The sequence below is a fragment of the Trichoplusia ni genome, chromosome 4 (genome assembly GCF_003590095.1).
Source record: "Trichoplusia ni isolate ovarian cell line Hi5 chromosome 4, tn1, whole genome shotgun sequence".
In the NCBI taxonomy this organism is placed as follows: domain Eukaryota; kingdom Metazoa; phylum Arthropoda; class Insecta; order Lepidoptera; family Noctuidae; genus Trichoplusia; species Trichoplusia ni.
In genome coordinates this window covers 772,515-789,997 of record NC_039481.1, presented here as the reverse complement: position 1 = coordinate 789,997, position 17,483 = coordinate 772,515, and the positions used below count along the sequence as shown (strand labels likewise).

At 34.4% G+C, this 17,483-nt stretch overlaps 1 protein-coding gene across 1 annotated transcript in view; it reads left to right on the top strand.

The window, feature by feature from the left end:
* Positions 1–17,483, top strand: part of LOC113492457 (nephrin-like) — an 83,008-nt gene that overhangs the window by 56,432 nt on the left and 9,093 nt on the right. Inside the window, exons 4-8 of the mRNA XM_026869906.1 lie at positions 13,924–14,132; positions 14,414–14,527; positions 14,890–15,075; positions 15,992–16,140; positions 16,484–16,628. Of these exons, the coding sequence (XP_026725707.1) occupies positions 13,924–14,132; positions 14,414–14,527; positions 14,890–15,075; positions 15,992–16,140; positions 16,484–16,628 (803 nt within the window). The remainder of the gene's footprint in view (positions 1–13,923; positions 14,133–14,413; positions 14,528–14,889; positions 15,076–15,991; positions 16,141–16,483; positions 16,629–17,483) is intronic.

The window sequence follows — 17,483 nt, the reverse complement described above, 5'->3', positions numbered from 1 at the left end:
CGTTTAAGGTTAATTTTTGTTGTCGATCTTTTTAATTGAGTTATTGGACGATAAAGGTTTAAACGGTTTGAAATAGAATAGTTATTAAATGTGTTATTTTTGTGAATGTCAATCAATTTTATTAATTACTACACTTTGACTTATGACTTATGACCTAGTTTTCTGGATGTGGAGATGAAAAGGCGTAAAAACTCCCTAATGGCATGTTTCTTAGTCATTTTAGTTCTGAAATTTTAAGGTAAAAGGTTGTAAGTTCGATCCAAACTCAAGTCAATACCAATGTGTCTTTATCAAAGATAAATGTACTTTCTTAATTATTTTAAGACATTTCTCAAAATGTTGAACAGTTAGTTATGGTGTTCTAAATGAAGTCGTGTCAAGTGATAAATATTCTATTTTACTTCTAAACGTATGTGAAGGAATACAGCAAAATATCTTAAATCAAAATGTTAGGCATATTTCTTTCTGCCGCATATTAAAAACAACATTTATTTATAATTACGAAATTATTTATGAAAGATATCAAAAGAATGTCATGAAGAAATTCACTAAATTAATGACACCCACACACATTTTTCAGAACTTCAGATCAAAGTAATTATTCCCAAAAACGTATTTAAAAATATGAAATGTAAGAAAAAGTGTAATTCTGATACTTTTTGAGTTCAATTATCGGAGTATCAACAAGTTGTCATCTATTTTTAGTAAAGGTCAAAAACTGTGGCTGTTTTATTTAGAAATCTATTTTTGTAATTTATTAAGGACCGACTCTCCTTAAACAAAAATGTGACAAAATTAAAAAAAAAAAACTTTTATGAATACACAACATTCAAAAAGACGGTTTCTTTTTTTTAATCCAACTGAAAGCTATTGACTTCGCACAACGCTTGCAGATCTAACTAACTCATAAACATAAATAAAATAAAAAAAAATAGTGTAATATTGTTTTGCAATTTAAGGACCTCAAATAACACACTGTATAAATCAAAATACTCTTAATGCCTTTAGACAATACACATTCTGCGCTATTAATCCAACGCCTAAAAAACCAACATCAGTCACAGCTAAATTTTAACAAACAGGAACTAAGGCAATATATTAATCATTTAAAACAAAACAACGATAAACTGGTTTGACAGTTAAAATCTGTTTGATTGATTAAAACATCGGTATGTGTTTGACAGTTCTGTATAGACTGATGTCAGAGGCCGCGATAACTATGTACAATAGTCAGAAGCCGAAGATATGAGGTTCGAAGAAATAAGTAAAAGTGTATTGTATTGTTCGAAAATAGTTTTTCACGTATGTATATGAATCCACTAAAAAGTAAAGATTTTTTTTATTATACACCGTGATTTTTTAGTCGTGTTACAAAAGCAGTCCAGTTCATGTATCCAATGACTAGAACACGTTCATGATAAAAAAATAGGTATTTAAGAGATTTGAAAAAAAAGGCAATTTTTATTCAATATGATGCAATTTCGTAGTTTTAGAAACACAGCTCTGTTGCGAGCGCGGTCCGAGCCTTGTAACAATGGCGAGGGGCGCGGGCGGCGGGGTCTTTATCATTTTTAAGAGTATATTTCAGATTTCTCTTGTTTAATTTTTCTTCCTACTTATTATCTTAGTTGATGATAAAAAAATAATAATCGCGCCTATCGGTATTTTACGACGGATACATGAACTGGGCTGCTTTTATAAGACGACAAAAAAATCACCATGTATACCTTAGTCTTCTGGAAATTGAGTGAAAGTGAGGTATACACCCAACTATGGGCAATTTAAGGCTGATATAGTGACGAAAAGATTTGTAAAATATGTGCTATGCTCGGCAATGCTGCACCTGTTAAACAAGAGTTTATAACACAAATATGTACACAAAAAAAAATCTTTAGCACTGATTTTCTTCAATCTGACTAAAAATCAAATCCAATCGTACCCACTGAACGAGATCTCAAAACCTCATTGTCACCCCAACCCCGATATGACGTCATGATGTATCGACATTGCAATGACTTGACATCGGAGTCAAACGCAGTCATTTGTTTAAAGGGCTCTGACGGCTCTCGTGTCAGCAGTGTCGTGAGCTGTTTTGATGGATTACGAGCGATCTTAATCGTTTTATAACGATTGCTTTGAATTAAATTGAACTGTGAATCGAGTGTGTACAGATTGTTAGATCTGGATTTGATGGTAGATAAGAATGTTAAGCTATTAATTCAAATATGGGTGTGATCAAAAAGATCTTTTTATATCGATCCCAATCTACATACCATATGACATGTGTGTGTCTGTCTGTTGCACTATACCTTATAAACGGGTGATCCGATCGGCAAACGAAGTGCAAAAAATGATAACAAATATTTAACAATTATTTTTATCTGTACGTTGTTATCAGGATTATAATGATAAAACTACTTTGTTTCCTAGTCCAACTGCTAGATATCGTATTTAATTTCAATCACAGGTCCTTCAATCCGATAGTATCCATGGTTTTTCGTTGCTGACTATACAATCCCAATACTTCCACATCACCATTAAGAAAACGAATGAGATCCGAAGTATTTTTACAACCCGTTTCATCTCCATCAGCTGTTCCCATTTCAACCTATCTTACGAACGGGGATTAGTATTCACCCCGACACAGAGGGTAGTTTTAGGAGTGACGTCACGTTTTATTTGTTAATTAGGGCCGATATCCGCCACAATGATTGACTGAACAACAGAGGGATCGATATACAGATTATAATTGTTGCCATGGCAACGTTTCCTCATTAAAGCATATTTAATTACACGTAAATATTTCTGCTATTATAAATAGATTTAATAAACTTTCCTAGTAAATACAAAAATGTGTTATGATAGTAAAAAAACATTCTGAAGTTAAATAAATCCTAAAAAATAACTCAAGTGTTTCTTATTTGCTATAACTGAGTATTGATTTTTCATTATTGATACTATTTGATAATCCCATCATCTTAGAACCCAGAAACCTTATGAAAGTAAACATAATCGGAATCCAGATTTTGGTTGCCTTAAATTACTGTTGTCTTGATAGGAGCAAGCTTATGTTCACAATTACTCAAAACTTCAAGCAAATATCCGTCTTATGTTAAGCGTTTCCCACATTAATGACCACCAAATAAATAGAAACTATTATACAGACAAAATCAAATCGTTGATAAAAAGTCCTGAAGTCCGCGAATTTGTCAAACCAGCTAATTTACGGGAAGACCCCACATCATGGATCGTTATCAGCAAATACGAGGTGTTCTTATCATTCGCCTCACGTACACGAACACATTGCAATTTTTATAACACAACGAGCGTTGGGAAATGGTGGACGAACATTCTATTACGATCCCAAATGATAGGGTTTTCTTCTTTAATTGAATGGTTACACAATTGTTTCTGTATTGGTCGGTTTTCGTGTTTGTTTTGTTTTGAACTATTGTGTTTTCATATTACGTTTGGGGTTTTTTGGTTTGATGGGATTCGTAATCAAAAGTTAATACCTGATACTCTACACTCATAAACCTTATTACTAGGGCTTCGTCCTCTGCCCGTCTGTCAATCACTAGGTTGAATCTTATGAACTTTAATAGTTAAGTGTCGCGCCACTCTTAGGGTCGCGAGTTTCGTTTTTTTTTCACACTTTCAAACTAATTATTTCAAAACGGACACAAAACCACTTTTTTGCAATTGAAGAAATATTTTTAGTTTTGATACTTATTTATTGTAGAAGATTATCAGATACTATATTTAACGTTGAATTGCGACGAATGATATAAAACTTCAATATTATCAGTACGAATGGAGTAAAGTTTTGTAATAACAAGTTATTACTTCATAAGACACACTTTTCCTTGCAACTCGAGTTCACTGACACAAATCTTGTAAATCTAAAATAATATCAATATTTGCAATCGAAACCTCATTTACGCTCTAGTTCTAGTAAACGGAAAGTATTCAATTGCACCACACACATGTTAAATTCAGATTCAAACAGAAATACTAAGGATCCTATTTTAGGTTCCGTAAACGAAGGTTAAAAACAAAATAGGCTGACACCAGGCTATCTCATGAATGATGATGTATATTTTTTTTTTCTTTAAAACGACTCCCGCACTAAGTAATTAATTCCTTGTGTGGCGTATTTTCATTAACATCCAAATCACTTGCACAATGACGCCCTGACTCAGAACAAGCATTCGTGGATCTCAAAAATACTTGTCCTACGCGGCGATCGAATTCGCGATATAACGCGCCCAATGGTGGTGGCGTGGTAACCTCGACCACTCGGGTACCTGCAGTCAGTCAATTGAAATTCCAAAAGTCCAAAAATAGATACATGACAACTTTCTTTTCAAAATTCATTTATCTCGAGGCTTTATGCATGAAACCTTTGGTTCAAAAACGCACTTGACTAGTTTTCCGAATACAACAATACTAAATTACAAGCGAAAAACCTTAATTTCAAGGTAAAGTATACAACCATATGAGTAAGAACAAACAAAAAGAACCAGGTGTCAGGCAACACGGCCCATCCAATTAATTATGTCAAAGGCCAGTACGGGCAGCGAAAAGTTTTCTACCTTATTGCTTCCAGATAGATCCCTAAGGGCCAGATTATCCTGGATCAACTTCCTTAAGTGAGAAAACATCGTTAGAAATGGACAGTGTGTTGCTAATAGGGATTTTGTTAACATCTTGTATTTGATGAATAAGGAAATGTAGGGTGGGTTTGAATGTGTGTGTTGGCGATTGCTTGGATATTTTTTTTAATGTTGTATTACAGGTGTTGTAGTCACAGTAATAATGTTTTACCCTAGCATGGTGAAGGACAAAGAGCAATATTATATGAAACGCGTATTATATGAAAAATAATAAAAAAAGAAAAAAAATAAAGGAAAATTTTTCATGTAATCTTCAATGTAATCGTGATCTTAGAAAGTCATTCTGAACCCTTAACTCGTATATTGTATTTAAAAATATGGATCGTATTTTTTTATTCTATAATTGTAATATTGCACAACGCCAACTAGTCTAAAACTAAGCAAAGCTTGTATTGTGAGTACTAGACCACTAATAAAAATACTTATATTTCTCAATGCGTAGTAAAATGACAAAACAAATGAACTTGCTCATTACACAAACATTATGTCCTGGGTGGATTCGAACCTACAGCCTCCAGTAAAGCAGTCTAGGCCACTACCCACTAGACCAACCTGTTGAACTAATTCTATTAATAATTAAATTATATTAATTCTAATTAAAGCTAGGTACCACGTGTATACTAAATTCGATTGAAATCGGTTCAATCATAAACTGGTTGAGTACACAACCCAATTTATCTTAACTATATCATCCATATTACCTTATATTGGTTATTCGATACGAAATAATTGTTCATATTAATACACAGATTCCCATGCATATCCATAATTATTAGCAAATGAACATTTCTATGTATTCAGTGTATCATTATCATCTTGTTAATAGTCTTAATCAACTATGTTGTGGTTTAAATCCATATTGGGGTACAAAAAACGCCTGGTGGATAGAGCCCGATGTTTTGGAATAGCAGACCTGTTTATATTTATACATATATTAAATATATTATACTTACAAAAAAAAAGTATGTAATGAACTATTTTAAAAAGAATATTTCCCAGTTTTTTATCGATTTGGACCTCTCAACAGGAGGTATAGTTACAGGCGAATATTCATTAAGAAGATGTGATAGATATAAGACCCAATAGTTCTCCTGAGATTTGACTAGGTCATTGGATAAATTGTCTAAAAACTTAAAGATCATCATCAGCCCATATTCGTCCACTGCTGGACAAAGGCCTCCTCAATTGCATAGAATATAAGAGAAGAAAATTATTTAATAAAACGGTAACGAAATGAAGAGGTTATAACATTAGATATACCGATGCCATTAAATCAGGGCAAAACCCTAATCTAATCTAACCCTACCATAATCCGAGCAAAGCATGTAAACTGCAAAATAAAACTGAAACAAAGTGAACCGAATTTCAGATTCATCGATACATCGAGAGTGTTTGTTAATCTACTAAGTGCTGGATTATAAGGGAAGTTTTGTAAAGTGTTTGGGAGAACGAACTAAAAATACATTGGCAGTCTTGTGGAAGAATGTTGAACAAAATCGTTCGGTTTTGCGATGTGGACTCATCGTTGCAGTATGGTCTGGATTAAGTTGTGTTGATACTCTTTGCATTGATTTAGCTTGTATGTTGTGGATGTTAAAAAAAAATATGAAAATACAACATTCTTGAAACGTCATTCTCCGAAAAGAATATTCTGAGGGGTGTTGGTTTGAGAAAAAGATTTATGCTCCAAATCTATATCAGAATTCGTGAGATAATTTTTTGAATTCCGAATATGGAAAGTAATTGCTTTGGTTGTTGCTTTAAAAAGTATTTTGTAACGGACTTATCCAAACATTTGTTCTAAATCAAATATTCAAATTTACAAAAGTCTCAAACATCGTTTCTTGATAGAACTCGCCAAACATTATAAAATCACGTTACTGTAAAAAAGTCATAGAACAATAGCTTTAGACACAAAAACAAATTAATCTAACATACAATAGTAGCTCAAGACACTAACAAATTATTCTAGGCAGAGGAAGCACAGACAAGCATTTTGCGACCCATTTACTCGCTAGCCCAATATTAATGTTTTGAGTGAGCGCAGAGTTAATTATTAATGGTATAAGAACAGATTAAAGTGGTTGCTATGAAAATTCATTTGTACAAGTTGGGAATATGATGGATTCCAACTTATAAATTACATTTCTGATTGAGTAAGGCGGCTATTTTGCCCTGAATAATACGCTCTCTTCCCGAAACGTAAAGGGTTATAAAGGGGTCCCGCATTATCATTAATGCGTTTCCCAGACGTTACGAATGAAGTAATATTACCTTTAAGCAATATTTTACATTGCCTGGCCTTTTCGGAGCTTTATTACAGGTGGAAATTTAATATAAACGGAACATAAGTTTCTTATTTTGGAAAGAAATTTGGGAGGGCATCGAAAAATAACCGAAGTCGTAATGGATTGCTGTGTTGGTGTATCAAATCTCGCTCAAACAGTGATATCATAATCAACATGAGAGTTAAAAAAAACGTTTTTTTTTTCTCAAGAAGTCCATCGCAATCAAAATTTCATATAGCTCATAACTGATTTTCTTTTAAACGTGAACTAAAACATTAAAGCAGCATTTTACCCTTTGATTATATTAAATCTGAAGAAAATCACATCACTCGTCACGAGGTAAAGGCTGAAAGAAAGGGGTAAGTGTGAAAAAGGGTGACAGACCCTTCACAGAATAACATCATTAAAGAAGCTCTTGCGTGTTAAAACACTTTAACATAAGCCGGGGTTTGAACTTGTGACAGTTCGCACTCGAGCCAACCGCAGCGCAATATAAGTTGATGTTCATAGCTGTTGTGGTTATTTATTTCTTACTATTTCGATTCATGTTTTTGTGGAGTTTATAATGACATAGATTAAAGTTTTAACGTGCTTCTCAAAACACAGAATAAGCAGAATCGAATACTAAACATGTGTCAATTTTCATATATTGGATAGATCTGAAGAATTCTCAATTCTTTCTAGTAGAGCGATAAAATAAAAGTAAGAAGTTCGTAACAAATACGATTTGTGACAGAAAGAGGATCGCAGTCTCCTCGCAACAAGATTACAACTTAAAACGATATGAAATATGGTTCTCAAATCGTTGAACCTTTCTACGGGACCCGACAAGTACTCTTTAACATTTATGTAACGGGTAGCAGAAGGAAACTTGGCCGGGGTCCAACGAACCCCGCCACCAATCAGTTTAGATCCCATAACTAAGGGAACTCGTTTGAAAAACGCGTAAATCTTGACTAATGATGGTTTATAAGTTTTGCAGAATTATGTCGTTGTACTCTCATAATATTTGGCGTGAAGGATAAGTGGGAAGAATCAAAAGTTAGTGATATTTATCAAACCCCCGTGCTAAAACGACGGAGTTGTTATAAGATTGATGTGTCTCTGGATTTGTCTGCACTATCGTACCTCTAGAACGGATGAACCGATTTAGATTTTTGTTTCTAAAAAGTGTATTCGTTGTTTTTAAAGTATCAGGGGAGTTCCACATCAACTATCATGTTTACCAAGTTTTCTAGTATGTTTTATGCTTTTCATTAAGCAGGTACATTCGTAGAATGTCATAGGCATAACAAAATTCAGCATAATAATCATTATGCAAAATGATTAAATGATGTAGCGCTTTACTCACGTGTATTTATCGGGATTGTCCGACTAGTATCGGAAACAACCGGAGTCCTTAATCATGAACTAACGCGGCGGGGTCGCGAGTCGATTACGCAAAATCATATAAGACATAAATGTTTTTCATGAATATATCTTGTAAAAATTATAACTTAAACTAATCTAACCTTTGTATTTGTATCCTTTATTATTATCACGTATGAGCTGAGCAAAAAAGACAAAAGAAACACTTTAAACACCGTGCAATGATACTCCTGCAGACACCATAACTGACCATCTCTCACCAAAAGAAGAAAAAACTCATCGCCTTGTTACTTTAAAATGTTTTTCCAAGCAAAATGGAATTGGCATTAAGCCCAGAAAAGGCCAGGACACAGTAGAATTCAAGAAATACATAATACATAGTCTAGCCGATGGCAACGTACGTTTGAAGGATTTCACAAGTTACACCGCATTAGTGGACGCTACTGACTGAGTAATTACAAGCTCACTGCATACACAGCCAGCAATGTATTACGTTGTTTTATTTGTTTAAAGGAAACATTATTAAGCAGGATGCTCTGTGATTCAGATAGAGATTTTAGATTCATAGGATTGGTGTTGTTTTAAATTAGTTTTGTGCATGTATTTGTAGTCTTTGTTTACATAGACTTTATAACCAAGTATTTTTTCGATGGTGATGATGGACCGAACTGGATGCATACCATCAGAAATGGTAATAAAAAAGCATTTGTAGCGGGCGGGCCCGCGGTTAACAGCTAGTAGAAAATGATTGTTTAAGTAGAAACGTAAACTAAACTACGTCTTCACGTAGATACACAACCAATAGCTTTTTCCAATCACCTTTAGATCTGAAAGCACAATACAAGTAATATGATCCAATAAAAGTGGTTACTGCTCATTAGATTTAAATCTCCATCTAACAGTATTTTACTTCAGACTTACCTGAAGGAATCCTAACTGTGAAACCAGTGCATCTTGAACTACACCTTTTATAACTGCGTTTGAATAGAAACCAAAATAGAGGTCACTTAAAAGGAGATTCGTTTGAATTAGTTTATCAAAGGTTAGAAATTGATATTTTGGTAACTTTGATTGGTACTTATATACTGACAAAATCAAGGTTTGGAATATTATTTGTTTAAATAAAAAAATATAGTTTTCTTCAAAAAAAAACAAATTAGAGTAAAAAATTGGTAGTTTGTTTCTAAAAAGAGAACAGAAATAAAATCGAATGCATCTAATGTTTTGTCTGGTAAACCGGATGGACAATAATTATCCCAGCCTGCCTATATCACAAGAAAAACATTTTCTTCAAAGAATAGTCTTTACTACTTCCTCAACACTTAATATTCTTCCTTTAGATATTTATTTAGTATCTTCACAATCAACTGGAGCCCGAAGTTTACTGCACTGGTATTACCTAGATCAAAAGCGCTTTACGATCTTGCAGGCGATATTATTTCAATCAGCGGTCGTGTTCTATTGAGAACTTCTGTCCTAGTTTTATTTTAATATTGGTTTTAATAAAAAAACGTTTAATGTTATTTTTTGTGGAATAAAATGTTTACTGAATTTGGTAGTTGGGGTTAGAAATGAACTTCAAGTTCGCTATATTAGATTTTGGCGAATTATAGGTATTTTGGCGAATTATAGGTATTTTGGAGAATACAAATGATACAGTACTGCTATAGTTTTCTTTCAAATAAATTAATTACTGTTTCATGGACACTATGTTTATTGTATACGACCTTGTAACAACAATATTCTAATAAATAAAATTATTATTATTATATTACATACAGCAAAAGACTTGAAAAATCGATGTACTTTAGGTAAATCTGATGAAAATTCACACGAAAGGTGTTGGATCAAATATATAGAATACGTAAGGAGTGCAAGTAGATGACATAACCCTAACTGATATTTCTTATATAATTTATTAAGTTTTGATAATTAGAACTGTAGTAACTGACTTGAAAGCTGGCGTTATTGTAACAGGTCAATTTATGTTGGTTGATATTGTTCGAGAATCTTGAGTTTATTTAGGACTTTAGGCTGTCGAGAAATTTGTTATATACGGCACTCGTAGAAGTGATTGAGTTTTGACGAAACATACGTTTGGATTTCATCTTGATAGTGGTTTGTTTATTTACAGTTTCATCCAGTGCCTACATGCAATGAAATCCGGGTTTCGGATTGGTTTTTGATCGACGCCGCAGATTGTACCCCTTGATATGATGGATCTACATAGGGGTTACATCGCTATTAGAATCGCGAAACGCTTTTTGCTACAGACTCCATTCGAACTCAAAAGTCGTCGTCAAAATTCGTTTCAAGTAGGGCCACTCGACCAGCCAACTCTGGCTGAACTAAATCTACATTATACGGATAACTCAATTTGAAATTTTGAATTAATCGCAGCATCATTCCGCGTCTCCCGCAGAGGTGGGGTCTGAGGTAAGGGGGGAGGGGGGAGCTCTAAATTAAATTTTGACACAGACTGAACGTGGGAGCACTTAATTGCAATTTGCTTGACTTATTAGATGCTGAGATGCCGTTAGTGAATTGTGATTCTATAAGATTCTGGGTGGTTGGCGCTGTGTATTAAGAATCGTTTATATGACGGGTCTTTTTTTTTCTTTTTGTGTATATTCACGTTGACAATATTTGTTATTTTTGTAGTGCGCACATTGTTTACATATTGTAGGGCATAGGCATAGGTATGGCATATGCATAGGGTATCTGTGTGATTCGCCTTCAGCGAATTTTGTTATTAGAGCAGGGAATTTAACAAAAAAAAACTGTTTAGTCCCACAGATTTCAAAAATATTAGATTTTTATTATTAGATTTATTAAAATAAATGTGTAATTAAATCAATTGATTAACAAATAAAATATAATAAATACAACACAATATGTGTGATGTTCAGATAAAGCAGTATACGCTTTTCCAGTGATCCAATTATCACGTAGAATAAACTAGAGTAGTATCTGAAATAAAACACTCATTGAATTGAATATCATACGATTTATACAATTGCGTTGCATTTTTGGTTATATTTTCAAAGCTGACATCAAGTTGCAATATGACAAGCCGTCATTGTGTGACATAGTTTTATTTTACAAGGTATTATCGAAGCTAGTTAGTCAAAACTTTTCAGAATTTGATTTAATTTGTTTGTTTTTAGTTAATGGTTTTATCAAAATCAAAATCAACTGTTGTTTAATTTTTGTGGAAACATTGATGATTTGACCAGTTGAATATCCCTAAACAAAATCAAAGAATGTTTCTTTAAATGTTATTTACAATCCCATTAAGTATTCTATATCACAATATACCTACCATAGGTTAGATAAAACAAAAATCGTATTGTTTTATTACCTTTATTTTTCTCGTTTGAAACATTTTTAACGAAACCAGTACATTGCTGCGGAGAATCTCAAAACAAATTTGGCTGCTGACTTACAAGATCAGGTGGTCATTACCGAGCACTGAACTGGCATCGAACCTAGGCACTAGCGCTGGCAGCCAGCCAAATCTTGCCACACACCATGTTGCAACGGATCAGGAAGGTTTTAGCTTCGGAAATATATTTTTTCTACTTTTTTTAAGTAGTAGAATAAATTTACTTTCTTTTTATTTTACGCCTCTTTATACAAGCGTCTAAAGACAAATATTAAGCTGAGTTTAAAATAACAACTGATTTGGCCAACTTTATAATCCATGTCAGATCACTTTTCTCAACATTAGATTTCAATCTAATCCTGACGATCCCTAAAACAGCACTCAGTAAATACGATTTACAATCGTTAAACTGTTCAAAACCACTTCAATCTCGAATCAAAACATAAAATCATAACCAGCCATAAAAATTCATAGGTAAACACGTTCAGTCTAGACTTTCATAGTGTCTAGACCGAATATGTTTGTTGTATCTAATTTAAAATGTATTTTATGCATGTCTAAATCTTAGTAGCTTCGTTTGTCTCGCTCGCAATGTGTACATTTACTTGGCCAATGTCCAAGTTGTCTCGAGCGGTCAAGGTATTAGCCGATACTGCGTTTTAGGTTATTATAGTGTTGAGAAAGCGTGAAATTAAGCTTAAAAGTTTCAATGAAGGAAATTACTTTTGACGACCATTTTTTTTTTTAAGAACTTAATAAAAATGCAAGACAAGTTATTTGGTCATAGAGTTTAAGTAAGAATGTCAATAAGAAGATAGATAAAGAAAAATTTTGATGTACCTCCAATATTTATCACGCTTTACCCAAACCCAAAGACACTCCCTTTAATACTAATATCGCTACCACATTGCCATGACACTAAAGAGAACCTCCAAATCATGATCACCATTAGACGTATTATTCTCAGAACAAAACCTCAATTCAATCAAGCCGACAAATACAAGGAAGATCTATAACAAAAAGATCCACTTAGTATCACAAAAACACACTCCGGGAAAAACAAAGATTCTTAATAACAACCCCCTAATATAGACTCCCCTGAAAGAATACGGCCAAGCTATTTATTCTGCTTTGAGGGAAGCACTCGGTGCTTGCCAGATCTAAGCAAATATTTCCCTTAATATAAGAGTGCTTACGTCTTTATGTAGCAGATATAAAGGCGTGGATATAACAGTGTGGGGATAAAGCATTGTTCTCTGTACATAAATACTTAGCGATACAGATAACGTAAGAATCCAGATACATTTTGCGGTACTATCGCTAAAAGCAATTTCGTCCAGACAGCCATTGGATGGATCCGTAGTTTTAGCAAGAAAAGAAGCTCAGGGTAATTGCATTTCATAAAATCGTTTGATGTTTTCTAATTATCATTGTATGAACTGTTTGGCTGTCTGCATCGAGTTTAATCCCAGACAAGATGAATGTGCATTGTGGCCAGTAGTTCAACCGACAAATTTTAGTTTCTCAACTCGGTCAATTAATTGTTGCCGTAAATAACTCAACAGAAGATAGAGTTTGTATCGTTTAAAGAAATTTGAAATACATAAATCTACTATAAAAAAATACATCCCATAAAAATATTTGTTTCAAAGGTATAATTAGGCAATTCGTATTACACGATACATAATATTCCATTCTTAAGTTATTGATCATGAAGAGTCTCGCCCCGTGTGAGGGTTCCCTTAACAAATATTTCCCATTGATTCGCCCGAAGCTGGAAGTCTTCCAACGCGGAAGCCGGACGGATTCTTCCACTGTATTGCTTCCTTCCTATGACGTGGTCACTCGTTTAAAATGCTACTATTTGGCAGACGGAGAGTATCGACTGGGAATGGGAAATGAGGCTGTATTGTGTTGCTCCTAAAGTTCTCACGTTTTTGTAATGAAAATAGATTTATTTTGTTCTAAATATCGTTTCGAACTGGAACGAATGACGCATTCAACGTTGATGTAATAATCGCTTTAAAGGTAAAATTCCATAGATGCGACCGTTGACTATCAATTCAATAGATTTAAAGCTTTCTAATTGTCAATCTGCTAATGCGATATAAAATTGTAAAGGACATACGATGTAATAAGGCTCTTTTCTAAAAAATTCTTTTTTTCATTCTTTTTTTATATTTAACAAATATCTTTTTCTTCGCAGTGTGGACTTCAGAAACGGGCCACCAGTTCACTGGGCAGTGGCGGGGGAGTTTGGAACCCGAACACACTTTGTCCTCAACGAGTCTGATCCTTCGTCAGCTCACCTTGTCGTGGAGAAGGTGGCTCGTCAGGATGAGGGGGTCTACAGATGTCGGATAGACTACGTCGATGCACCGACTAGAAATTATAGAGTTAATTTAACAGTAATAGGTATGTAAGCCGTATAAAAGTGATGGTATTATTTCCAAGCCTTAAAAGTAAATACTTCAAAGATAATTTAAAACAGTGGTATTAATATATGTATGTAACATACGTATAATACGAGTATGTCAAATCCAAATGCTTAAAGTCAATGTGTCAACAAAGATTTAATTTCTTGCGCCACGAAATTTCTCCCTCTACATTCATACATAAATATAATTCTGCCAATAAAATCTATGAATTTCTTACAGTAACTTGATTTGCTCCTAAATAAATTACTTCTATTACAGTACCCCCAGAAGCCCCTCGGATATACGACTACGAGGGAACAGAAATCCTGGGGTCTATCGCAGGGCCCTTCAGAGAGGGACAAAATATCCTCCTCTCCTGCCAAGCCGCTGGAGGTGAGATATTGATTTGTATAATTAATTTTAAGATGACAAAGCAAAGTGCTTTTAACAACCGGTATTGAAAGCTACGTGGGTTCCTTATTTTTGTACACCTACATCAGGATTTAAGATTTTTGTTTGATCTATTAGAAAAATAATAATAATTTTACCTGATTCTCATAAGCAACGTCTTCAAACAGTTTAGTAGTAGTCGAAATTTTAACCCTTTAAAAATATTAGTAAAAGATTACTGTGTAAGATAAAATTACTAGAGAATTACATTATTTTTATCAAACTATTTTACATAGGCTTATGAGTGTTTAACGAGTGATTAAAAAAGAAAGGTTAATAAAATTAACCTTTTTTTATCTATCCAGGTAAACCAGCCCCAGACGTGTCATGGTACAAGGGCGATGAGCGTCTTGCATTCACCAAAGAAGGCTCTGTCTGCCAGTTGCATCTACCTAACTTGTCCCGGGAGATGACTGGTACCAAGTTGCAGTGCAGAGTCGAGCCTCCGCTGTTAGAGCCACAGTTCCGAGAAGTTACTATTAGATTATATTGTGAGTACGAATGTGTTTTAAAAAGTTTGCTTAAATAATAATATGGGTGTCAGCTACCTTTTTAAGCTGAATGCGTGCGGTGCGTGATGAATTACTACACAATGCCAATGTTTAATCAGTAAGAGTCTGACACTACTCACCAAGGAGGTGGGTGTCCATGCGGATTCCCCTGCCTAACCAAAAGAACAGGGGTACTTAGAAGCGAGCAATTCTGACGATCGTCCTAACCAAGGGAATCGTGTTGCTCAGATTACTGGATTGCGAAAATTAATTGGAAGTTGGTCCATGAAAACACTTGTTCTCTAAGTATCATTTGGCTACATAGAAATTCAACCCTGACATGATTGGGAAATGGCTACACACATGAATAACAACTCAAAATCTATCAGCGTTAGTCTTCTTTTTCTGCCCTTGCCGCCCCTTGTCCCAATGAGTATAAATTCAATACAAACTCAACCCTTTACTGCGGCGTAACTTAGATTTTGTCCGACGCATCCGACGCTTGCTCTTGGACTTCTGCCCAAGCCGTCAGGGGAAATAAATGCGAAGATAAGTATCTTGTTAATGATTATCATTTATCTCAGAGAATGCTAGAAAGGATAGTTTCATTTTATGACCCTATTAGAGCTTATAATGTTTAAAAGCAAAGAGTGCTCAAATAGGGCAGTGGTGAAGTTACCAGGCTGACTTAGAAGTTGTGACTTGGTTGCTAGATATTTTAATATTGTATCATATTATTAAAAACAAATTATCCATGTCTTTTATATTCTAACTGTTTCAGCAAATATCTTGTAATTGCTAGATGCGTACATCTTTTTCCACCACCATAATTCTTATAATTATTTCTTATGTAGCCTGTTTATTCCTTTACCACTTATTATCAAATTGTTTTCTGTAATTTTATTATTTTTCTCAGTAAAACCTCAATACATTCGAGTGACCGGTAACGGCGCAACGCGAGCCAGTATGGACAAGTCGTTCGTGTGCACAACGCGGGGGTCGAAGCCGGCGCCCAACATCGAGTGGTTCATCAATTCGCAACTAGTTGACTCCACATTGACTCAGGTATTTTTTATTTTAGGAATATCTAAAAATAATAAAATATATATGCTATTTATGCTTAAAATAACATCTTTCCGTATAAATTTTATTTTGATATTGGTGAAATAATAGCACAAATAGAAAAATAATAATTGATTCGATTCTGGATTACGCCGATCGATTCCTAGGCCCTGTATCGTCATACATAGGATCATTATACCACCTTCGCTGCGGACGACCTCAGTGGTTGACGATTTTTGTCCATCAGCTTGACCATAACCACTTAAAACTCCCGATCAGAATGTAATTTATCAACTTTAAAACAGTAATTGTGAATTACTATAATTTTAAATTATTATTTTCCTAGGTGGAAGTTGACGGCGAAGTAACAAAAAGCGTGCTGACGTGGCACGTGCGTCGGGAGGACAGCGGGAGACAGCTGTCGTGTCGCGTGTCCAACCCGTGGTTCCCGGCGCACACGCTTGAAGACTCCGTCACTTTGGACGTTATGTGTGAGTTCGTGAACTTTTCTGTAATTACTCAAAATAATTATGTATTAGCTAAACTAAACTATTTTTGGTGATGTGTGATGCTTCGAATTGGCTTAAAAGAAAAAATACGATGTTTTTTTCCATTATTTTCTTATATAGTTAGAAGTATATCAGAAAATAATGGAATTTGCAGTTGTAAACTGAACTTAATTTATAACGTTATTTCCTAGACGGAATTTTTTTCCGGTTGCGTAGTGGTATAAAGCATTGGTTAACTGCTGTAATATAATTAGTTTTATGGTACTAGATGTTATCTGATATGTAAAAATAGCTATAAGTACTCGGTCTAGAAAAATAAAAATCAATGTTTACAACTATATATTTTTCAAAAACGAAATTTACACTCAAACATCAAAACACCATAAATTCCATAACAGTCAAACCTGTACACTCGATTTACAAACACAATACAACCGCGGACAAAATAATTGACCCAGTAACAAAAACAAGTGAAAACCCACGGACGATATATCAAATGCACACCACACACTAGATACGGGAGCGGTAGAGTTCCGGCGGTGTTTGCCGGCGGCCCGAGTCGTGTGCCAACAACTTTGTCCCCAAGTTTAAATATTATCGCGGGCTGGAGGGTTCGTGTTCTGCCGTGATACACGGAGTGTCGCAATACGGGTTTATTATGAAGTATTTACGCTATTGTTTATAAACATAGCCAGTTGGAACTGAAATATGGCTCGGTGTTAGCATAAATTAGATAGTGGAAGTAGTTAGTTTGCATTTAATAACTAATTGCGACTTAGGTAGCCTATTTCTGTTGGCTTAAAAATGATAACGATGATTTGCAGCTCACAATTTTCA